General features: G+C 34.9%; 2 protein-coding genes, 1 non-coding gene and 1 pseudogene across 7 annotated transcripts; all 4 read left to right on the plus strand.

The window, feature by feature from the left end:
* On the plus strand, nt 521-9685 carry LOC105164153 (SPX domain-containing membrane protein At4g22990). 4 transcript variants are annotated; one of them, XM_011082741.2, is made up of 13 exons: nt 522-1016; nt 1353-1410; nt 1788-1892; nt 2259-2317; nt 2762-2882; nt 3451-3762; nt 3990-4094; nt 4211-4665; nt 5439-5743; nt 6903-7075; nt 7839-8029; nt 8799-8932; nt 9185-9685. In XM_011082741.2, exons 4-13 carry the CDS (start codon nt 2265-2267, stop codon nt 9421-9423), a joined length of 2088 nt encoding a protein of 695 aa, XP_011081043.1. In that variant the 5' UTR covers nt 522-1016; nt 1353-1410; nt 1788-1892; nt 2259-2264; the 3' UTR covers nt 9424-9685. The 4 variants fall into 4 exon arrangements, with proteins under 4 accessions (XP_020550310.1, XP_011081043.1, XP_011081042.1 ...); XM_020694651.1 differs by lacking the exon at nt 1353-1410 and having other exon boundaries at nt 521-1016; nt 6906-7075; XM_011082740.2 differs by lacking the exon at nt 1353-1410.
* Nucleotides 12205-16832, plus strand: LOC105164154 (annotated as a pseudogene).
* LOC105164156 (prohibitin-1, mitochondrial) lies at nt 19567-23461 on the plus strand. Of its 2 annotated transcripts, XM_011082743.2 has the most exons (7): nt 19567-19652; nt 20225-20379; nt 21359-21475; nt 22430-22600; nt 22716-22928; nt 23009-23214; nt 23285-23461. In XM_011082743.2, the coding sequence occupies exons 2-6, from the start codon at nt 20242-20244 to the stop codon at nt 23177-23179; spliced, it is 810 nt and encodes a 269-aa protein (XP_011081045.1). In that variant the 5' UTR covers nt 19567-19652; nt 20225-20241; the 3' UTR covers nt 23180-23214; nt 23285-23461. The 2 variants fall into 2 exon arrangements, with proteins under 2 accessions (XP_011081045.1, XP_011081044.1); XM_011082742.2 differs by having other exon boundaries at nt 23009-23459.
* TRNAL-AAG lies at nt 24951-25031 on the plus strand. The gene has a single exon. It is a non-coding gene; the product is annotated as a tRNA-Leu (tRNA).

Below are 25243 nucleotides of genomic sequence, written 5' to 3' on the forward strand. Positions count from 1 at the left end.
TTGCCAATCTTCCCTAATACGTGAAGCCCAATCTCCATTGGGTCAAACATTACAGTCGGACGCCATCATCCATAATATACACATAACATGACGGTATTTACGATTTTAGTGAAGTTCGAACTCGTCCATTTTAGTAAAAATTTGAACATTTAGACTAAAAACACTGACTTTACGAGGTCTGAACTCTTGAGATTCAAGTAAATAATTGAATACTTTGACTAAAAATCACTGAAGTTACGAGGTTTGAACTCTCGACAGTCAAGTGAAGAACTCAACGCTCGGACTACCAAACCACCAACTTTACATACTCTAATAAGATTTGAACTTGTGGCATTCAAGTGAAAATTTAAACGCTCGAAGTATATGTGAAAAAGCTTAAAATAAGTGCTTATTAGCTTATTACTGAAAATTCAATTCCAGAACTTATCTATTGTTGTGAAGCTTCGACCTCGTCACTGCCCTTTATTTGAAATAATTATGGGAGCGAAGGAATAACAAAAGAGCTAACTTCCAAAAACGAGTTGGGCACATGACGAAGTTAATAATGTAAAGAGATGAGAGGTCTCTAAAGTAAAAAGGAGACATTCCCCAATCAATCAATCATTCATTCATTCAACCAAATAAACAAAAAAATTCAGCTCAAACTTGCTTCTTCAGTTCTCAGCAAAGCCATTTTTCTGAATCCTTTCTCTCTCTGACTGTCACTCTCTCACTCAACCCTTCTCCTCTCTCGCGCCACACACACACACACACGCACACGCACATAGACGTGTATACATGCGTGTATGCGCAGGTTGAGTGGCTGAGAACTGAAACAATCATAATTGGCGGTCGCCCGTTTTTCTTGTTGTTTAGCTAATGAATTCGAGTTGATGTACTCCGAATCTTCATCAAAGATCCGGATTACTCAGAATCTTGAATTGATTTTTTCTGGGCCCGAATCCGGGAGCTTGGCAAATTGACGTTTGTTGATGTTGGTTTGATTCTTGCTGCTCCCGATTGCGAGAAATCCTCCGGTAGTGCATTTTTTTTTTCTAACTGTGTTCTGGCGTCTTTATGCGTTTGTATATATAAATATATATGCATGTGTATTTGGATGAGAAAGATTTCAGCCTGATATGATATATTATCAGGTTTGATAAAGTTCTGATTTCTGGTTTCTTCGAGAATTATGTGTTTTGTACATGTGGAATAAGTAAATTTGTGGATCATGTGATGAAAGTCGTACTTCTTGAGTTGAGTAGAGTTGGTATTGTTTTGTGGTGAAGAAGAGTGTACTTTTATGATAGTGACAAAGGATTAGTAGTTGATGTGCTGACAAGTCCTTTTTTTTTTTTTCCAATGAATTTTAGCATATTGTTTTTAGTTGACAAGTCTGGAGGCTAAGTCAATATAGATGGGCTTGATCAGGTATTCTTGATTTCTCTTTTGGCTTGCTCTGATATGGTCCTGTTCTGAGGTAGAAAATGGGCAGCATGAAACTCTTCTCTATTGATTTGAAGTATTTCTTGAAGATGTCTATTTTTGATCGTTAGATCATAGTTTTTTTATTCAAAACTAGAGCGTGCAAAATGTTGTTTATTTTTAATTAACTAGGATTTGTTCCATTTAGCTCTTGCCCCTATATGAAAGGGCAACACTTGGTTGCAGATGTGTAATAACTGTTGTCATAATAAAAGAAAAAAAAATAGACAGGAATGTATATGTATGTGTACATGGTCAGTAGTGTGTTAACCGAGAAGTTGTAGAATCAGACATTGTAACTTCTAACCAGTTTCATTTTGTAGGGAATTGAGAGGAAGAGCAGAGGAAACCTTTTTGGGATCAGTGCTGTGATAGAAAGATTTGTCACATTTTGGTGGCAAAGAAATCAGCTTGATCTTAAAATCTAGGTAATTGATAGCTTGGAATGTCAAACATCAGTAAAAACTAAGTGCCTCTCAACTATCAGTTGTGGTTGTGCATGATGAGCAGATACATTGTTTGTATGAGTGGATATTTTGTAAAGCATAAGTACAAAGATAATTTCTTTTCTCATTTTTCTATTTTTGGAACGCAAGTGTAGAGAAATTTTAATGGTTGCTTTTAGTAACATTCTTGCAGTCTACTGAAAATCGGTCTTGGCACTCGGATAGCATGAAAACAATGAAATATTTCATTTTTGAAAAACTATGATGCCATCTATTAGAATTAGCAAAATTGTTGTGGTAATGCTATTGCATGTTATTCTTATATGAGTTTGCATTGTTGTACTGCAGACAGCGATGGTTGCTTTTGGGAAAAAGTTGAAGGAAAGACAAATCCAAGAATGGCAGGGGTATGCATCAAATAAGTATTTGATTCAATTCAATCACTTTTCCTTGGACGAAATAATATCTATTGGTATTACTGGATAATTTGGACATTTTAAAATGTGGGAGTGCTTGGAATCTGAGCTGTAAAAGTTGTATAATCTACAGCTACAAATAGCTTGTTATATGAGACAATATGATTGCTATGCATTATAGAGGATGGCTGAAATCCTGCTACCACACGGCATATTCTGCATGTTTATGTTTACTTTGTTGACATCGGAGGATATCTTAGACGAATGAAGTAGCTATTAAAATCTGAGAAATAGTGGATGCATAAAGCAAGAAAGGATCACGGATCAACTACAGAATGGTGTTAGATAGACATAGACACATAGTTATATTGTCATATCATCCAGTTGTGTTTGCATTGACTTGATCTTGATGTGAAATACTTTGGTACAAAATAGATACTACATCAACTACAAATTAATGAAGAAAAGGGTGAAGCAATACGCTAGTCAAATTGAAGCTGGAGCACTGGATCGTCGCCATGTTCTCAAGGATTTCTCGAGAATGCTTGATATTCAGGTAATAGAAATTACATCAAATAATGAACATTGTTCACGAACGTATTCCGTACAGTGTCACTTTGCCAAGTCTTATTCTGCTAACATGCTTTGAGTAATGAGTGTATCATTCCATTTCCCACCCTTTTTATCTTCTTCTCCTTTAATATAGTTTATGTTACTTAATTTTATCTGTTGTGGGATGGTCGCCATATGTTGTAAAGGTGCCATTGTTAACATAGCTTAAAAAGATCATTTCTAGAATGTCAATGAAGGTCAAGTTAGAAATTACGGTCAACTTGAAAGTAATATGGCTTATTTTAATGACAAATAAAACATGAGGTCAATGGTCTTGATCTTTGGTAATGGTGTTGTCCTGTTGTGCTTCTATGTAATTTTATGTCTGGATAACAAATTCAAGCGTGTTTTAACAATTATGGTAGAGAAAACCACTATGCTTATGTCTATGCTCGTAGTATATTTCTTGTGGAAAGTACTCTTTTCATACTTATCATGGAAAGTTCAATAATTTTAGCGTGCACCAAGTTTTTGTACAATGAAGCTTATATAATTGCATGCTGACATTGCAGATAGAAAAAATTGTTCTCTTTCTGTTGGAACAACAAGGACTATTCGCAAGAAGGATTGCGCAGCTGAATGAGCAACAAGAGGCTCTTCAGGAAGAGCCTGACATATCCAAAATATCTGAGCTCCGAGAAGCTTATAGGGCAGTTGGGCGGGACCTTCTAAAGCTTTTGTTTTTTGTTGAAATGAATGGCATTGGTCTGCGAAAGATCCTTAAGAAGTTTGATAAGCGGTTTGGCTACAAATTCACTGATTACTATGTCAAAACTCGTGCAAATCATCCTTATTCCCAGCTTCAGCAAGTATTCAAGCACGTGGTAACTTTTTTTAAATTGAAAAGAATCTTGCTGCTTCCATTTTTGTGTCATGTCTGTTGTCTTAATATCTAGGGGCAATCAACTTTCTATCTATACGGTTTTCCTTGGCATTATCAACTTTTTACATCATCATCAGTGAGGCATAGTAAATGATTTGAAATTATGATATTTTCAAATCATTAAAAGGAAATGAAACAAATTGTCACTGACCTGACTGGTGACTGCAGGGTTTAGGAGCTGTTGTGGGAGCTATATCTCGCAATCTCGCAGATCTTCAGGACCGCCAGGGAAGCTACTTATCAATCTATGATGAACCTGCACTTCCTCTCCAGGTTCAACACGTTATGTGTTCTGTTAGCTTCCTCAACTTTTCTGCATTTCTCATTATAATCAGCTTGTTCTTGAGATTGTTTCATTCTTTGCTTACCCCTTGAAGAACTGTTTGCAGGATCCTGTTGTTGACTCACTAAAAGCAGCTGTTGACAGAGTAACCTACTCAACAAATTTCCTCGACTTTTTGGGCCAACATGCACTTATCATGCATGAAGAGTTACCTTCTCCCGTCGAGGAACATGTTGACGATCAGAGATACCATTTCATGTCACTTCTTCTAAACTTGGCGAACACTTTCCTTTACATGGTTAATACATATATTATTGTTCCCACAGCAGATGACTACTCTATGAGCCTTGGGGCAGCAGCAACGGTGTGTGGTATTGTGATTGGGGCAATGGCAGTAGCACAGATATTTTCCTCTGTATATTTCAGTGCTTGGTCTAACAAGTCATACTTCAGACCTTTGGTATTTAGCAGCATAGTTCTTTTTATTGGAAATGCGATGTATGCAATGGCTTATGATCTCAACTCAATATCAATACTTTTGCTTGGTCGAGTATTTTGTGGGTAAGTAGCTTGTCTCTCTGTGTGTTTTTATTGTTGTTTGACTCACTGTGATTGATCTGTCTGCTTGTCCTTCAAGGTGGCTTAACTATGTATGCTAGCATGAATATGTGGGTTTGTTCATGTGTATTTATTTTCATTTCTTTTTTACTTCCGTATTAAATAACTTTTGCTGAATTTTTTTGGTAGTCACATGGGGACACTGCTGTCTAAATCTGTGGTGCTTTTTTCATGTCTTGTCTACAGCTCTAGTTGCTCTGCTCATATTTATTGTTTGTGGCCACTTTATTCTAGATTCTTTGTGTTCTCGTCATAAGTTAAGTTGTCAGTTGAAGTCTTTTATTTTATTCCTGATAGCCAAAAGTAGTAAGTCAGATTGTGTTATAGAAGTTATTGAATTTTTATACACTTCCAGTTGAAAGACACTAAGGAAAAACTAATTGATGCATGCTTTCATATGAATTATCTTCTATATTTTACTACTTGCTCTTGCATATTTCCAGCATGTTCTTAACTATGTAAGTTATTTGCAAGCAGAGCCAATTATCCAAATTGAAAAATCTGATACTAAAACATTCAAGAACATATGAATAAACGAGTTTAATAATCTGGTGACATATGAGGTCTTCATATGTTTAACTTCCAGTCATGCATCGTCCAGCTGCAGGCTGCATTTGAACATAATGGCTGCTCGATGCAGTACCTGATATTGAAGTAATCGGCTTCGACAAGATTTGACAATGTGACATCTTCCCTGTTTTCATTTAACTTTGCAGTTTGGGTTCTGCCAGAGCAGTTAACAGACGTTACATTAGCGACTGCGTGCCACTTAAAATCCGCATGCAGGCTTCAGCAGGTTTTGTTAGTGCTAGTGCTTTGGGAATGGCATGTGGTCCTGCCCTTGCCGGGTTGCTGCAAACTAATTTCAAAATCTTCAATATCACGTTTAATCAAGATACTTTGCCTGGTTGGGTAATGACTGTGGCATGGTTGATCTATTTAGTATGGTTATGGATCTCATTTAGAGAACCTGCTCATGAGACTGAAGTCAATCATGCCCCCCCAACACAATCTAATGCTGGTATTACCTCATAATCTCTTTCTATTACTTGCTTTTTTCTCTGCTGCTTTTCTTTTGTTACAAATAAGTCCTCATCAATAACTGGTGGGATATGGTTTTGTTAGGGGAAGAATGAAACAAATATGATGTAAGAACTCATAAATTATTATGTTTGAATTCAAAAGAATTTGTTTGTAAAATCAAGAAAATGTACTTTAATATTTAGCACTCAAGCAATAAACTTGCCACATCATTAATAAAATCTGTCGTTTGTGCTTTTCTTTGTCTAATGTAGATATATGTTGGGCTGACAAGTCTGGACAATACCTTGATTGAGAACTGTCAGTTGAATTACAAAAAGATGATCTTATATTTTCATTAATATAATTCATTCAGTGACATAGAATCCTTTATATAGTTGTTGGGTGGATGTACTCTGTATTCTAAAAGGTCAAATGGGTCTAAGTTGCTTGAAAGAAAACCAGACCCATGCATAACAGCATCCTACATTGAAGTGTTTTCTTAACTTATGTTTTCCCCATGTGAATCTTCCTGAAGCTTTGTAACTCTACTTTCTGAACATATGGTCTTAAATTTTGACAGTGGATGCTCGTGCCTTTCGTTATTCAATTAGTGAGTTCACTTGACTTTGACTAGTTTATTAAGTGCAAAATTACGAAGATCACGTCAGGGTTTTGGAAATTTTAGAAGTGTACTTCATGATATATATTTTGACTATCAATTTATATCAAAGCCACTTTAACAACTTTATTCATAGCTATTACACGTACGGAAAGGAAATTATTAATGGCATCTTATCTAAACCAACTCCTTTGTGTACTATCTAAACTCCCGTCCTACAGTGAAAAATCTACCATTTCACCGCCACTATAATACTGTAGGATGTTCCAGAAAAAGACAAGTTAAGTGGGGACATCCATTAGAGTAATTTCTGAAGCTAGCGTTGTAGGGTGTGGATAAAGAATCCACGGATTTACAATAATTCTTGCATGATGAAAATTGTTCTTTTGCTTTCGACTCTAGAAAAACCATACAACTTACATGTTCTTAAATTTAGTAATTTCGTCTGTCTTCAAATGTAAGTGCGCCCACAAGCAGGCCCAGGTTACAGAATTTGAAAAAGATGTCTGGAAACCTGACATAGTATTTTTGTCAACAGCAGAAAATGATAAGCTCGAGAAAGGCCTGGTACAACCATTACTTACATCGAAGGAACATGAACAAGGTGATGACGATCAAGAATGTGATGCGAGTGAAGAGGCTCCGGAGGAATCTCGTCTAGCAGCTAACTCTTTAGGATCGGCCTATAGGTTACTCACACCTTCTGTTAAGGTAATATTATTGATATTGTATGCTTCCCATTTTTTTGATAAGTAAGAAGGCTATGTCTCCTCATGCATAATTAAGTTGGAAGTTGACATTTGCTGTACTTGATTTTTGCTTTAATAACTGGATCTGTGCTGTGGGACATCTTTGAGAAGTAAGGTTGAGGTGGATGTAGATTGAAATCGATGGACAAAAAGTGAACAATCGACTAAATTTGGTAATAATCCATTTGGGAGAGTTATGTGATAGGTCTGAGATCTACATGACCTGCAGGAGGGAATGAAAACCAGTGATTATTTGAAAAAGAGGGTTGTTTTATGTTGTTCCTATAGTTGGAAGGTGTAAGCATCAAGTTATTCTATTTACACTAAGGAAGAATTACAGTGCAAAAATAATGCTTTGAACACAGGACGAAATGATATAGCAGCTGGAAAAAAGAGAGAGAGATAAGGAGAGAGGAGAGTCCTTACCCTTACAAGGGTTGGAGCAAAAAACCAAAACCGCAACATCAAATACCAGTTCTCATCAGTAATCTACTCTGTCAAAATAAGAAGATTATAGGAAGTATGAATGTAAACTGAACCTACTAAGAAGTTGAATTCTACACAAGACTTAATGCAATTCTTGCTCTTTAACTTAGATGAATAAGGAATCTAATCAAAAATTCAATAAATATATAACACTAACTTAGCCTTGTGCCCATTCTACAGTGGGTAAGGTCCTGTTCACCTATCCTCATGACAATACTACTTCCTATACTATTTTGCAGGTTCAGTTGTTGATTTACTTCATGCTTAAATATGCAATGGAAATTCTACTTTCAGAATCAAGTGTAATCACAACATACTATTTTGGTTGGACAACAAGCACAGTGTCAATTTTTCTTGCCTGCCTCGGACTTACAGTTCTTCCGATTAACATTGTTGTTGGAAGTTACATAAGCAATATGTACGAGGACAGGTAATCTCAAACCTTTGAAGTCATGCCTTCTATGTAGAGCGCACATATTGATATCTCTGAACAACTACTTGATTAACCTATACCAGTATTCTATAAAAGTAATTCTATGCCAAGAGCTGATGGAGAACTTTTTGGGAAGTCAGAATTTTTATGTACAGGGTGGTGGATGATCCTTTGTTTATTATAAAACTCTATAGTGAATGGTTGTTTCTGTAATATGTCACTTTACATTCAAAAGGGTTCCAACCTTGACAGAATGCGTTGCTTACACAGTAAAATCTGCTGTATTTGATTCTTGAGTCATGAGTTTAACAATTTCTCTTTCCAACTCTATTGCGATGATCATTATTAGTGAGCTGCAAGCTCAAATACACACACGATACTGCTTTAGTTGTGTCAAATTAACTGTGGGGAGCTGAACCAACTATGCATGTATTTGTAGGTCTAACTTGTAAGTCGGGTCGACCGTGTTGGTTTAGATTTAAATGATACGCCCACATGTTACCTCTTAACCCACAACTAGGATCTTTGCTTAATGCATCTCAGTTATGAAGATTGTCTTCTGAAATGAATTTAAAAGCATGATGGTGCATCCTGATATGGCATTATTTAGGCCTTATCTCTGAGTAGTGTGTAAACTTACAATGTTGAACAAGTTATATGTGCTAAAAGATTTGCAGCTCAACTTCATGCCATGCAAGAAAGTGCTTTTGTCTCAAAACATTGCTATCTAAACTAATAGTAGAATTCCCTCAACAATTGTTTGCAGGCAAATATTACTGGCATCTGAAATTGTGGTCCTCCTGGGTATACTTTTCAGCTTCCATTTTATTGTCCCATATTCTGTTCCACAATATGTCTGCTCAGGCCTCGTCATGTTTGTGGCTGCTGAAGTATTGGAAGGTAAGATTTCTATTTCAAATTGTTCATCTTTGCACAGAACAAGTAGCATAAACAGACCAAACATCGCTAATAATCAAATTTAGACATAGTTGATGGCTGTTAATTTTCTAAGATAAACTCATCCCACATGCTAAGTTGCTTTATACCGACTTTGGTGCTTGAAGTTGGTATAAATGGAATTGTCTTTCAAATTGGCATTCATCTAAATGCATTTCTCTGGGCCATCTTCATATGTTGTTGGTATTACTGCAGGGGTCAATTTATCACTTCTCTCCAGAGTAATGTCATCCAGGCTTTCTCGTGGAACCTACAATGGTGGCCTTCTGTCGACGGAAGCCGGGACACTTGCCCGAGTGATTGCCGATGCAACAATCACCCTTGCAGGTTATTTGGGGCAGAGTAGGCTCTTAAACATCACCCTCATTCCTTCCCTCGTCATTTGCATAGCATCTATTGTTGCGACATGTTGTACCTATAATTCTCTGTACTAAGTCAGCTTCTGTATCTAGACGATTTCCTCGAGTCGAGAATCTCCAGTGGTCTCATTCTTTATTTGTTGCCCTCAATACTGTTCTCTGTTAGCCTGAAATTTTGGTTATGTTGGTCCCAAAAATTTAGGTCTTCAATGCTTGGCGAATGTTGTAAATTTGAAGGAAAAAACAGTCCGTTTCTTCCTCATTCTGGGCATTCTGGAGCTGTAACATATGACCATTTTTGTCTTTCTCTGGAGTTGCTACAAAATCTTCTTTGATCTGGGACTAGGCTGCCTCTTTGTTTCCTTTTGTTTTTTTTCCTTTTTCCAACTGTGGGAGGAGCCTGGGGTGTGCTATAACATTTATGTGCATTCTGGATATAGTTATGCCCGGTGTTTATAATAGTTTCTACTTTCGTGCCAGGAATAAGTCGTACTCAAATTAGGAGCGTTTGAAAATAAAAATAAAAAAAATGAAAAAATTGAAGTTTGAGGACATAAATTGATAGTCATGAGGCCACTATTTAAGGACAGTAGAATTATAATACATAAAAAAATTTAATCTTTTCAACTATAGAATGAACTGTCCACACCATAAATATCGGAGAGGAGGAGTTTTCATTTACACTTGATTTAGCTTTCTCAATGTTTCAAATTTTAAGAAGAAAGGCAGACACTATAAATAGTTGATTTAGCTTTTTTTTTTTTTTCTTTTTTTGATAAAATTGAGGTCTCATAACTATTAAGTTACGGATCGACTTAAATTTTACCATATTATGAGCTTTGTCTACTTAGATAACAATCACCCATTAATATACATTGTTATAAATTGTATATAATTAATATGCTGATTGATATAGTTGTTTATATCTAAAAGGGTAAATTATAATAAATTTTTTTGAAATTTGTTGTAATTATAAATATCTTTTCGTGGTTTGAAATATTAATAATACCACCCTAATTTTAGTGGCCATCCAATAATTACGCAATTCATTAGTCTTTGTTAGGTTTTCATTCATTTTTACCCTAACGAATGAACTAAAGTACCCTTGTAGATTATAATTTATATATATTTTTATATATATTTTATTTATGGACAAAGTAGATAATTTTTTTTTATTATTTTTCACTTTTTTCCATCTATCTTCTCAAATTTTCTTATATATATTTTTTTAAAGAAGACATAACACAATATGATTAAGTTGGCAATTTCTGACCCCCATTAAGAATTACATAATTTCATTCAACATTAGGAGTATTAATAATTTTTAAAATAATTGAAGGGTATTCGTAATTATATTAAATACCAGAAGTATTTATGAATTTACCCAATTTAAAAATAAAAATTAGGTGTGGAGAAAATCTGAAGGAAAAATCCAAAAAAAAAAAAAGAAAAAAGAAAAAAACCATTTCAAATGATGCAGATAAATATTTAACCTTTCATCATAGTGAGTGTGGAGTTGAGCAAAAGCATTAATAAGCAGTAGTGGTTGAATCTCACCAAATTCCCCTCCCAATTTCATGTCCTCTTTCATTTATTTCTCAATATTAATAACTTCACCTCTATCTGCACCCTTCAAATCAAGGAATCCATACCATATTCAATTAAATTAAATGAATCCGTTATAATCTTATCATAAATTTTGATTATAAATGATGTACATTAGTAAATAATATTAAATTATAAGGGTAAAAAAGTAATTTGATATATATGAGACACACCTTAAGCAAATGCAACCCACCACACCATATAACTTCCAACACTACTATAAATACCAAAATATTAATTTTTTAAGAGGGAGGACTATTCATTGAGTGAGACCCATCTCTCTTGAAATCAGCACCCCCTTTTGCGGAAACTGCAATTCACCTGGTGCGCAATTGTGCCGAAGTAAAATTCTCGATTTTGTCCTTTAGTAAAAAACCTCAACCACATCAATAAACAAAATTATATATTAATTATCAACGTCAAATATTTACTGATCATACTACAAAAATATAATATTTAATCATGGTTAATAATAAATAGCCACAATAAATACTTATAGACCACAACCGCAGAGATTGTTGGCCGTAATTTTTTCGAGGATAGGCTAAATATTTTAAAATTACTTTTACACCCCTTCTGAAAATTCTTTATTTACACCTGATCGCATTCCATTAATGTTTGAATGGAAAATATTTACGTCAACAAAATTTTTTTACATAAATATTTAATTTTGCCCTTCATTTATTTGACTTATAATGGGATAAATACTATATATATGGAGTGGGTTAACATTGTTATATTTTTTTTTTCCATATAAGTAAAAAATTATAAATGAAAATATTAAATGAGAGGTAAAATATCTATAAAACTATAGCGAAAAGTGATCAGATATAAATGTTGAATTTTCGGAGAAGATGTAAGTGTAATTTAGAAACTTCAATTTCTTTAAAATACAATTCAACATTCTCAGAAGGGATTTAAGTATAATTAATAAAAAAAAATAATCTCTTATTATAAAACAATAAATCGAGTTACAGGATTGAACCAGATTCGATTCGAGCTAGAATTTGGTATCAAAAGTAAAAAGAGATGAGGAGGAAAAAGCCAAATAGAGAAGGTGCAGCTGCTAGCTACCACATTTGCTCTTCACCTGAATATTAATAGCTATTAATTGCTATTCAGCTCAGCAACTTGTCTTGTATTCCAATCCCACCAAACAGCACCTCCACTCTCAATCTCAAAACACGCTTTTACCCCTCAATTCCCGCCCCCCCGCCCTTTCTTCTCACTATATATATCACTCAGTATCTGTGCAGTGCTTTTCTCAAACATCTCATGGTCATCATCATGGATTTTACCACATTTCTCTCTGTTCTGCTGCTTTTTCCTGTACTTCTTCTCTCTCATGCCTTCTCATCATCTGATCATCCAGGTACTCTATATATATATATACATATTCCCCTCTCCCTCTCTCTATATATATATATATTCTTGAAAATGCATTATGTATTAGGATAAATTACAAACAGCTCCCTAAAATTTAACATAATTATAAATATCTTTTTGTTGATTGAATAATTAAAAAATACCTCCTTGACTTTACAAAGACACTAACAAATACTTTCCTATGATGAGCCATTACAAGAAGTATTTGTTAGAATATTTGTAATTTTAAAAAATAATTTATAATTTTTTAATTATGACAAATTTCAAAAAATCTCATATAATACCCTATTTATTATCCCTCGATTTTTGCTGATTTTTTCCAAGTTAATTAATTATATATATGCGGGTATGTTTTTATATGAATTTTTTTAAGAAAATATACAAGGTTATTTATATTATGTATAGGAATTACATTATATATAATTAAAAGCTTTTCATAAAGTATGTATAGATACAGATTATCTGAATTTTTTATATACAGAGAGTGTAAAATACATTAAAAAATTATAATAATATAAGATTATAATTAAAGATTCGAGCTGTATAAGGACTCACCTATTTTTTTATTGTATTTTATATCTTATTTCATATATATAATTTACATGTTTTACATATATAATTCATATAAATTTTAATTACATTATTTTGTAATTAAAATCATAATTTATAAATCAATTATATCTAACCACAATAATTATTGCTTTTCAAGAAAGAAGTCAAAGCCATTAAATTTATATTCCAACCAAAGAATATTTTTTAAGAAATTAAATAATTATAACTAATATTTTCTTTTGAATATTTAATTTGTTTTAGCTCCAAAATATACTTTCATGCACCATGCCACCACCGCTCCCGCAATCTCATACTACGATTACATCATCGTCGGCGGTGGCACCGCCGGCTGCCCACTGGCCGCCACCCTCTCCCAGACGGCATCCGTCCTCCTCCTCGAGCGCGGCGGCTCTCCCTACGGCAACCCCAACATTACCGACCTCGCCGCCTTCGGCAAAGCCCTCTTCGACCTCTCCTCATCCTCCCCCTCCCAACGCTTCATCTCAGAAGACGGCGTCATCAACGCCCGCGCCCGCGTGCTCGGCGGCGGCAGCTGCCTCAACGCAGGGTTCTACTCCCGCGCTGCCTCCCAGTACGTCCGCGCCGCCAGGTGGGACGTGAGGCTGGTGAACGAGTCGTACAGGTGGGTGGAGAAGGTGGTGGCGTTCGAGCCGCCGATGAAGCAATGGCAGGCGGCGGCAGTCGGCGGTGAAGGATGGGTTGTTGGAGGCCGGCGTGGACCCGTACAACGGATTCACGTATGACCATTTGCCCGGGACGAAGCTCGGCGGCACCATATTTGACGGCGACGGCCTGCGGCACACAGCGGCGGATCTTTTGAGGTTTGCGAACCCGAAGGGGCTGACTGTTATGTTGCATGCTTCTGTTCACAAAATCCTCTTCAGAATCAAAGGTATGCGTTTGTGTCATTTTTTTAGAAATTAATTTCTGAATTTTTTTATAATTATAAATATACTCTCGTTATTTAAAAAATTACAAATACCTCTCAAATTAATGATCGTTTAACAAATATTTCTTACAGTAAATTATCATGAGTTATGATTTATAAGACGACCAATAACTTTAGAAAAATACTCATAATTTTCAAATAATAAAGAAATATTTATAAGTATTATAAAAAAGCATGTTATAATTAACATTGTTAGTATCATTATTTGGTTTAATTATATTTTTTCATCCAAACTATGCTCGTTGTTACACTTTAATGTTTAATTTTTTTTTGGTGTCAATTTATCATCTCAACATCACAAAATTTTGCACTTTGTCATTTATAATTATTTTTCAACCAAATTTTTTGTCGAAAAAACATTACATGCAGCATATGTGATATTTCACATATGTAGAGCATGTACTATTTTTTTGACGACTAAATCAACAAAAAGATGGTCTTATATGATAAAATATAAATTTTAAAAAATTAAAATAATAAGTTGACATAAAAATAATAATAAAATATAAAAATAAATATGATTCAAATGATAAAATGTAACTAATCTCATTATTCTATAGCTTAGGAGAGCTGAATTGATGTTTAATTGGTTTGAACAGGGAGAAACAGGCCATTAGCCCAAGGGGTGGTGTTCAGAGATGCCTCAGGAAAGAAGCACAGGGCATACCTGAAAAGTGGGCCGAAGAATGAGATCATTGTGTCATCCGGGGCCCTTGGGAGCCCACAACTGCTGATGTTGAGTGGCGTAGGCCCATCATCCCACCTTAAGGCCCATAACATTACGGTGGTGTTGGACCAGCCTTGGGTGGGCCAAGGCATGTCCGACAACCCAATGAATGCTGTTTTTGTACCGTCACCACATACGGTGGAGGTTTCGTTGATTCAGGTCGTTGGTATCACGCAGTTCGGGAGCTACATCGAGGCCGCCTCCGGAGAACCCTTTGTCTCCAATCCGGCCCAGAAAGACTACTTCGGAATGTTCTCTCCCAAGGTGTGTGCTTTTATTTATTTGGTTAAATATTTTATCGATAGGCCCAATTAACTTTGGTGTATGTTGGGCCGAGGCAAGCCCATGGGGATTTTTTAAACTTTTATTTGATTTATTGAAATAGGAGTTAATTAAATGTGGGTTGTGTTCTTCAACCCAAGAAAATGGTCTGTTTTGAGAAATTGGATTTTACTTTCTATATAGAAAAATAAGAGTAATAAATTTAAAATAAATTATATAGTATTCTTGCTAATAATTCAATTTTACATGTAGTTGTTAATTGTAAATTACACTCTTAGAACTACCAAAATGGTAGTATAATATTTTTTTTCAGTCCGTATTAAATTTAAATTAATTATATAACAAATGTATTATATGTAGATTGGACAGCTGTCAACCGTCCCACCAAAACAAAGAACCCCAGAAGCCCTAGAGCAAGCAATCAAGGCCATGGAAGCCCTTGATCCAGCGGTCATCAGGGGCGGGTTCATCCTGGAGAAAATCTCCGGCCCATTCTCCACAGGTCACTTGGAGCTCCGAACCAAGAATCCGAACGACAACCCGTCAGTCACATTCAACTACTTCAAGGATCCACGAGACGTGCAGAGATGCGTTGATGGCCTCAAAGTCATTGAAACTGTGATTGAATCGAAGGCATTTTCCGAGTTCAGATACGACTATCTTCAGCTATCGGTGCTCCTCAACATGACCGCCAATGCACCCATCAATCTGCTACCCAAGCACGCCAATGACACTACATCTTTAGAGCAATTCTGCAAGGACACTGTAATGACCATATGGCACTATCATGGAGGTTGCCAGGTCGGGAAGGTGGTGGACTCTGAGTATCGGGTTCTTGGAGTGGATGGTCTGAGAGTTATCGATGGCTCGACGTTTAATTACTCGCCCGGGACTAATCCTCAAGCCACTGTTATGATGCTGGGAAGGTAATGTTTTAGTATGTCAGTGAGCATTTAATGATGAAAACACTAATAGAGGAAAAAGTATTATTTTAGTCCGTTAAATATGTCTAATTTTAATTTTAATCCAATAACTATATTCATTTTTGTTTAAATCCAGTAACTTACGAAATTACTTACTTTTAGTCCTCTGGCAGATTTTCGGACAATTTTACCCCTATGCCACTTTTGAAAGGCAGTTTTAGTCCATATGCACTCATAGGGATAAAATTGTCCTAAAATCTACCAGAGGACTAAAAGTAAGCAATTTCATAAGTTGTTGGATTTAAACAAAAATGAACATAGTTATCGGATTAAAATTAAAATTAGACATACTTAGCGGACTAAAATAATATTTTTTCCCACTAATAGACAAAAAAAACCCCTTTGAACCAAAATAAAAAGTAGGGATAATTATATACCCTCTCCTAAGGTTTGGTGTAATTACATATAAATTCTTGTGGTTTGAAAAATTATATCTAGTGCCCCTGAGATTTGCTTCTATATAATAAATAATAAGTCCACCTCTTAATCAAAATTCACTGTATTTGTTGATATTAACAAAAAAATTGAATAGAAATCGATATTTTTTTGAATCTCAAGAGTACCAGATGTAATTTTTCGAATTGAAGAGGATTATACGTATTATTACACCAGACATCATAGGAGAGGAGTGTAATTATCCCTACAGTAGATCATGTCCATTTTCTTCCTGAAGGGTTTTTTTTTTTTTTTGGTCATTTAGAATTTTCACATAGAGTGAAATGCAAGTAACTCAATTTATACATAGTGTGGTTATTTTTGCGCTTCTTAATGTTTTAAGAGTTTTGTTGTTTGGGGAATTGGGTGTGTTGCAGGTACATGGGAGTGAAAATATTGCAGGAGAGACTTCAAAAGTGAGCAAATACAATGAGAGTTTCTAGGTTTCAATCTGACATTGGAAGATGTTTGTGCTTAATTAAGGTTGAGTAGTATATTATTCCCGTTAAATAAAATTAATACTCAGCTCCTTTTTCATTGATTCCTTTACTGTCCTTATTACCTCTTTTTATATCATTCTTGAAAACATTTCTGGTTTTATGAATTCATGCATGAGTATAAAAATGTATATATCACTACCAAAAAGAAATATGTTTTCATTAAAAATAAATAAATTATTTCATATGATCGCAGCTTAAAAGTCACCGTAAATTAATATTACCACTACAATAAAACAAAAATAACGCAAAAATTTTAAGTTTTAGTCACGGTTAATTTTTATTTCTAATGATTTTCGTTATGACTAAAATAGTTACTGTGACTTTTAATTATGGCTAATATCTTGGACTTGTTTGCAAGAGTAGGTTAGTGACTGTTGTGCAACTGTTGTTAATTAATATTTGCTATGATTTTTTATTTTTAATCATAGTGATTAGTCATGACAAAAAGTTACAATTCTGTTAGTGTCTTGAGACAAAATTAGAGATAGTTTGCGACAAAAGTGTCTCTTGCCAATTTTTTTGCGGAATTTGCAATTGAAATGTTGTGATGGATTTTGTGACAATTTTAGACGTGTGTTTGTGATTTTGCGACAATTTTAAACGTGTTTGTTATCCGTTCCAACCTTGTCACAAATTGCTATGTTTGCTTACAATAAGCAAACTTTCATCCTAATGAAACTTCTTTTTTTGTCAAATCACTCAATAATAGCACAAATTTGTGCTAAGAAATAATGCAAAATGAGATAGTCCTATTTTCATTTCTTGCGAGCACTCATACATTTATACATAACAATTGTTATGGTACTAATTAATTAATTAGAATTGCAATCCAACTTAATTAATTACCCAAAATTTTAAAATAAAAAAATGAGAAAAGTACATTTTTGGTCCTATAACTATAAATCGTTATCACTTTGTCCTTGTACTCCATTTACATATTTAGTCATTTTTTGATTAATTTAGTTTCGAACATCTCACATTTGATCGTTTTTTTGACAAAATTGAGTTCTTTAATTGACAATGTTGGTTCCCTTTACACTAGAGTAGATTTCTTTTGTTGTCATGTAATTATTATCAAATACGTGACTAAATTTGCCCCCCCCCCTCCCCCGAAAAAAAAGAACCAAATGTGATGTTCAAGATTAAATTCGTCAAAAAAAAAAACTAAATGTATAGATGAAACAAATTATAGGATCAAAATACTAACCATCTATAATACCGGGAAAAAAATGTAATTTTGCTATAAAAAATTATAGAGAAATTGAATTGAAGATTATGACATGGGAATATATACCTATTCAATTGAGGTCCAAAATTAAACTTGGTAGCACCTTCTACTATAATCGCGTTAGGGCAACTCTCCTTTGGCACCGTAAAGTTAGTCTGTTCACACGTGCTTAGTACCAGAATCGCGTGAACAGACTAACTTGTGGGACGTAAAATGCAAAATTCTCCCTAGTGAACATGCAGTAGCTATTTCCACACCAATTAATCAACCTCATTCATCAGGTAACGTTGTTTTTTGTTGAGTCCAAAGGAGAGTCTTACATATATACTCCACGTTAAATATGAAGAGTATATATATGCCCTCAGTGTACATTAATGTACAATGTACATTGAGAGTACGGATTTGACCAGTTTATAAATATGTTATATATAGCATCTTTTAATATGTTTATGGAGTTCATATAATAATATCAAATCTTGTTTTAATAATTAGTTAATTAGATATAATAAGTTTTAATACTTAAAAAAGGGTTTATAAAATACCAATAATAATATTGTTCTATTAATTAACTTTGACTAAGTTTAAAGAATTAAGTTGTTAAAATTAATATTGAAAATTAAAGGAAGTTTCATGACAAAAATGGGATAAGGCAGAAGTTAATTTTTTAATTAAGTAGAAGGAGAGAAATTTATATATTCATAAAATAATATGGGAAAAAAATATTTAAACGGTCTAAGTATGTAACTTACGCTAAATTATATTAATTTTTTCATATATTTTCACGAAATAGTGAAAAAATTCTTGTATTAAAAATATATGGAGATTTTATTCAATTTGGTCAAACTCAAACATTATGTTTTGTTTTATTTTTTACTTGTTTTGGGGTGTTTTTTGGAGATAGAGAGAGAAAAATAAAGATAAATAAAAAATAAGTTAGAGATAGTGTGTATGTTTGAATTTGTTTTTGGAGAAAATATAAAATAAGTATGGTATGTTTGATGTTTGGTAGTGGGGAGACAAAAAGTACTGTTTATTGTTAAATCATGTCTCTTTTATATATATTTATATATATATGTATAAATATATATAATTTATATAGTTGTGAGTGGATTAAAATAAATATTGTTTTTTAATTAATTATATTTTTTGGACAAAAAGTAATTAAAATTATTTTAAAATAATAAAAAATATATCTAAAACTTACAAAACCAAACAAGCTAAACATACTCTATATTTTGGCACATCTCAAAGATGGGCCAAAATCAAAACCAAACATACTAAAAGCAGCCTAAAATTGAAGGGGCAAAAAATGAAAATCTGAGAGGTCTATTCCACCAAATAGAAGCAGTTAAGCGTAAATTTTCGAAAATTAGGGGGTGTAATTGTCATATCAAATACAGTTAAGGGGCTGAAAATGCAATTCATGCTAATTTAGTTACGGTTTAATTCTGAGTTAGTTATAGTCATGCTCAGTGTGACCGCCATCGTCGCAGTTATTTGAGCAACTTCGCCAGTAGCAAAAGCTCTCATCAATGAAAACCATACTCGCCTCATTCTCCTTCTTCCTCCACTGCCTGGTGTGCTCTTTTTCACCGCATTTCTTCCTTGAATTTGTTGCGCTTAGAGCTTTCTGGAGGTGAATCTGTAGCTCCGATTTTTGTAGTGTATTGGATTGGAGTGTGATGTAGTTCCTGTTTATTTGATGTTCAAATGATTTTCCGTTATTCAGTTTATTGTTCATTTGTGTTGGTAGTCGTTGCGCTTTTTACACTGTTTATGATCTTCGATATCTTGGTAGTGGAGTCTCGGTTTTGTTAATGCGGGATGAGAAGCTGAAGATTTATGAAGAGTTAGCTATCAGATTCAGATGTGTTTGGAGTCTGGATGAGTTTGTTAGATCTATTTCTGGAATCTCTTGTGCTTCGATTTCTATTTGAACTTTATGAATATGATTGTAAATTTGTACCAAAAGTGCATGTGCTTGCGGTGATATGTACTGTTATGGTTGAAATGGAAAGTTGCATTGTTTTTCTCTGACAACTATACTTGTATCATATTTACCTACTTTTTTCCTCATCTTTCTGGTTGTAATCCTTTAAAATGACGGACTGCTTCACTCTTGTGAATGGGTTTTGGAGTTTTTTTGTCTTGAAAATCAATTATTGACTTTGGCATATCCTGACCTGGAGTATTCTGTCCTCATTTTAGATTGCAAAGAAAAGAACATGGGACTGAAGTGGGAGGTGATGAAAATTGCAGCTGTTGGGGCTACTATAGTTAATACCTTTGGGAAAACTTACTATAACGTTGAAGGAGGCCACAGAGCTGTAGAGTTCAATCGTTTCACTGGGATAAAAAACAAGGTAAAATGCTCCATATTTGCCTTCACATTTTGGTTCTGCACTTGTTTTCATATTTTTAGTGCCTGTCCAATACTGAATTTTGCGAATTCGTGTGGTTTTTATTTGATATTTTATAATCAGTCGCTTAATTTGTTTTAAACTTTAAGAAAAAAAATTCTATATTACTCCCTCCTTTCTGTTATGTTGATGCAGAACTTTGAACAACCTTCCAGTAACAGGATTTGACTGATCTTGATTACTGAAACTAGGGATTTGCTGTCTATTAAAGAGCTTTAGCAAATAGATTATCTTTTTTTCTTCTCTTTCTTGGAAGAAACAATAAGAGTTTGGAAGAAACAATAAGAATTCAAAAAACCAAGGGATATTGGTTCTCTGTAATCAATTGCCCCAAAACATGTATTTACTCTATCAAAGAACTGCTGTTAGTGTAGCATTTTTCTTGCTTGTGGCTGTCCCATTTTCTTATATGCTCCACAGTTATAACAGTTATTATTCAGTTCAAGGAAGACCTTGTAGTAGCTAGAGTAAAAGTCATTTGCTTGTCATGCTGACTTCATATAGATGCTAACTACATAGAACATCTGACCTCGAAAAATTCTACTATGTAGTTCAACACATAACTACTATTTTTCACTAGCACCATATGAAAAAGGTCTTGTATCATCACCCTCTCTTCATTCATCATGAGATGACAAAACACCAAACTAACCTGCCGTTGTCCCACTTGACGGAAATGAATATTTTTCATTTTTGAAAATTTTGTGCTTGTTGTTGACTGGTTAGAAGGAGATGGTGCACTATAATAAAGATTTACTAGATGTGGTGTTTTGACATTGGAAATTTCATATCTACTGCTTTTTTCCTTGTTGCTATGGATCTACCATTCCATTCCAATATGTAGCATGCTGCAGTTGTACTCACTTGATATGTTCTCGCTGCTGAGGCAAATGATGCTGTTTTACTAACTTTGTTACTGCAGGTTTTCCAGGAAGGAACGCATCTGATCTTCCCCTATTTAGAATGGCCTATCATCTATGATATCCGCGCACGCCCCTTTCTTTTCATGAGCACTTCTGGAAGTCGCGATCTCCAAATGGTAAAGTCTATCTCTGCTGGTTTTTTTGCCCCTTAGATTTGAACTCCGTTTCAAATAGAAAAATGTATTTCTGGAGTTGCTGGAAATATTTTGAATTTTCCACATCATCTCTTCATATCTTCTTGCCGTAGAAATAAAAATTCCAATTGAAAAAATAAGAAATAAATCTTCAGGTTGAAGTGCGGATATCTCAATCTCTTTGAGGAGATTCAATCCCATTGGAGCAAAATTCTCACTGGTCTAGCAGTATTACTCTTGACTTGTCTCTTCCAGGATACAACAGTTTGATAACATGACTCTAACTCAATTTCGACAAGTAATATCCAAAACTCTCCGAAAAAAAAAATACCTTCAAACAACTAATATAACTCTCTTATAGAATAATTGCATGTAGTCTATGGGTATGTGTATCAAGACAAGTAGAATGATAATCCCTTTTATACGTAGAAATCATCTATCATTTTTAATGTGAATTAATGGGCAATAATGTGATGAGTTACAAGAGAAAGTGGGGAGAAATGGCTAGTAAGTGGATATATTACGCATGATATGGTTTAGTGGGAAGATCAAATTGAAGAAGATATGTTACAAATATTATCACATGACCATCCACCAACATCAACATAATGGATGGAATACGAAGAGATATGTTATAATTTAAAATGCAATATATGCTAACACTTCTTAAGAAACTTAATTCCAAACTCATGTTCTCTTTCGTTGAATGCAATTATAAATTGATTTCCTCCAATCTGGAGAGGGCAAACGCGGCTTGGTAACCAAGTACCGAAACAGCACAGGTTATTTCTTTTCAGCTGGGGAATTTTGCCTGCAATGAGCTTCAAGTTGACACTTCTCTTTTCTCATGTTTAGGCAGCACCAATAAGTATGCATTTGGTTACTTTATCAACTAGTTGGATGGTGTAAGTAAATCCCATTTGCTTATGCAAGCAGGTTGAAGTTGGTCTGCGAGTTCTTTCACATCCTCTGGCAGATCAGTTGCCAACAATCTACCGCACTCTCGGTGAAGACTACAACGAGCGAGTGTTGCCTTCAATAGTTGAGGAAACTCTGAAGTCTGTCATCGCCCAGTACAATGCAAGCCAGCTCGTCACTCAGAGAGAGGTAACAATCAGACTGTTTCTGAACTATAATTATACATTATTTCCGGAGTCAATGTTAACACTACTGCTTTCGTAGAGGATCGGTGATACTAATTTGGTTAATGCGGCCATTGCAGACTGTTAGTCGGGATATTCGTAACCTGTTGACAGAAAGAGCTGCTTCCTTCCACCTTGCAGTAGACGATGTTTCTATTACAAATCTAACTTTTGGGAAGGAGTTTACTGCTGCTATTGAGGCAAAACAGATTGCTGCACAGGAAGCTGAGAGGGCGAAATACATTGTGGAGAAGGCTGAGCAGGACAAGAAGAGTGCTATCATCAGAGCTCAGGTTAGAAGTGTTTCTTTTAACTCACTTTAGGTATTCTCTCTCTATCTCTGATGCAGCATCGGTGTGACAATTAACTGTAGGGTGAAGCAAAGAGTGCTCTGCTGATAGGAGAAGCTATTGGAAACAACCAATCATTCATCACACTAAGGAAGATTGAGGCTTCAAAGGAAATCGCACGAATTGTGTCAGACTCTAAAAATCGGGTGATGCTTAACACAGAGGAGCTGCTGCTGAATGTTCAGGGGACGTGAACCTGTAGTGCAGACCACCTCTTGTGTGGATGAAAGTAAACAAATGCTAGGCCCTTGTAACATACATCTTTTGTTATTAGCCTGCTGTAATAATGTTATTTATAGGCTTGGAAGCGGGGCGAATTGGGACGGGGACACCACCAACTTTGAGTTGAACCTGAGACACGCCTTGCCCGTCATTTCTTTGGACCAGCCCCACCCGCGTCCAAAACCAACCGGGACGGGTCTAACCCATTTGCCCCAATTTTTTTATTAAATTGTGAATAAAATGCTTTATTGATTTAATTGATAAAGTGACAGCATTTTATAGTTATTTTATTATATTTGACTTTCATATAGTTATTTTAAATTTGAATGATTTACAATTTGTTATTATCTACATGGTGAAGCCTTGAAACAAATTATTCTAATAAAAGGCACCAGTTATTAATTCATCAATTATAAATTTAAAATAAAAATTAATATTTTAATATTATTAAACAAATAATAAGTTGATCAAATATATAACTATAAATAAACTCCATTTAATTACTACAAATCATTGAAGTTTGCAAATCACTTTAACACATGAAAACAAATCACATTTTAATTGTTCTTTAAATTACTATTGATGCGTGCGATTTTAGCATGGGTTCAAAATTATTGAATTTTGATATTGGATTTGGGCTAATTAAGTGAAAGTTTTTGAGAAATAGGACATGCAAAACAACACGTTAGCACTCTGATGCTTAAGTAAGTCCCGTATTTAAGAAGAAATAAGTATATAGATAAATCATAACGAGAAATAAGAATTTTGTAGGCAAAAACACGAATTTTAAGAGAGAAGAGTAATAGGGAGAGAGCTTTTTCGATGGTAGAAGGGGACTGTCTGTTGAGGGGCACTCCCCTATTTATATAGGAGGAGTCCCTTTATAACAAGAGTTGGGGCATCCGCATGCCCAGCGAAAAAAGCGGGATTCAGGAGGGATACGGTTGCACCTTATCCATTCCTTAAGCAGCAAGTCTTCGGATGAAGAGGGACTCCTTCTTCGTGCAAACTCCTACCTGGCGATGAGTCCTCTTGGGCTGAAGAGTCCAACCCCTTGAGGGCATCTTCCTCCCTTCGGGCTAGCCTTGAACCCGCCAAGGTCTCCCGCCTATCTACTTTCTAGGGGTCACCCGCCAAGGCCGTCCGTTTGTCTACTTTCTAGAGGGCACCTGCCAAGGCCGCCCGCCTATCTTCTTTTTAGAGGGCACCTGCCAAGGCCGCCCGCCTATCTTCTTTTTAGAGGGCACCTGCCAAGGCCGCCCGCCTATCTTCTTTTTAGGGGGCCCCTGCCAAGGCCGCCTATCAAGTGTTTTTGGGCCTTTTATAATTTGGACCTCTCATGATTTGTGCCTACTTGGACGTTACTGACCTCTCGTTTCTTTCTTCTTTTTGTATCTTTTGAGTCAACCTATTTTTATACACATCAATTAATTGTTCATTATTAATCATTTAAATACAAACATCATCTATACTTAATTGCTCCAATTACTTATTATTAATCGTTTAAATACAAGCATCATCTATACTTACTCATTAAATCATAATGAGTCTGCAGCAAAATGGGAGCTCGGGGCAAATTAAAAAAATATATATAATCAATCCCGACTTGAGACCCATTTAATCAGACCCAACCCGCCCCCATTTTAAATGGGTCCGAGTGGGGCTCGGCACCAACGCCATGCATAGATGCCACTGCGGACGTCGCCTGAATAATATTTATTGTGGGAGTTGAAGCCATCAGAGGTTGAGATGGCCGAGTTGGTCTAAGGCGCCAGATTAAGGTTCTGGTCCGAAAGGGCGTGGGTTCAAATCCCACTCTCAACACATTTGAACTTTTTACTCCCACACTTTCTTTTCTCTCCAACTCCTTTTAGATTTAAAAAAAATAGGCAATGGATGAACTTCAAATTAAGAGCATGAAAAAAAAATGTAATTTCTTTTCACTAAATTTAAATTTCAGAGCATATATATATTTTCACACATTATTATTCTCTATTATAAAAAACTTTCTACAATGTCATGTACCGTATTTTGAA

The sequence above is a fragment of the Sesamum indicum genome, linkage group LG6 (assembly GCF_000512975.1).
Source record: "Sesamum indicum cultivar Zhongzhi No. 13 linkage group LG6, S_indicum_v1.0, whole genome shotgun sequence".
Lineage (NCBI taxonomy): Eukaryota > Viridiplantae > Streptophyta > Magnoliopsida > Lamiales > Pedaliaceae > Sesamum > Sesamum indicum.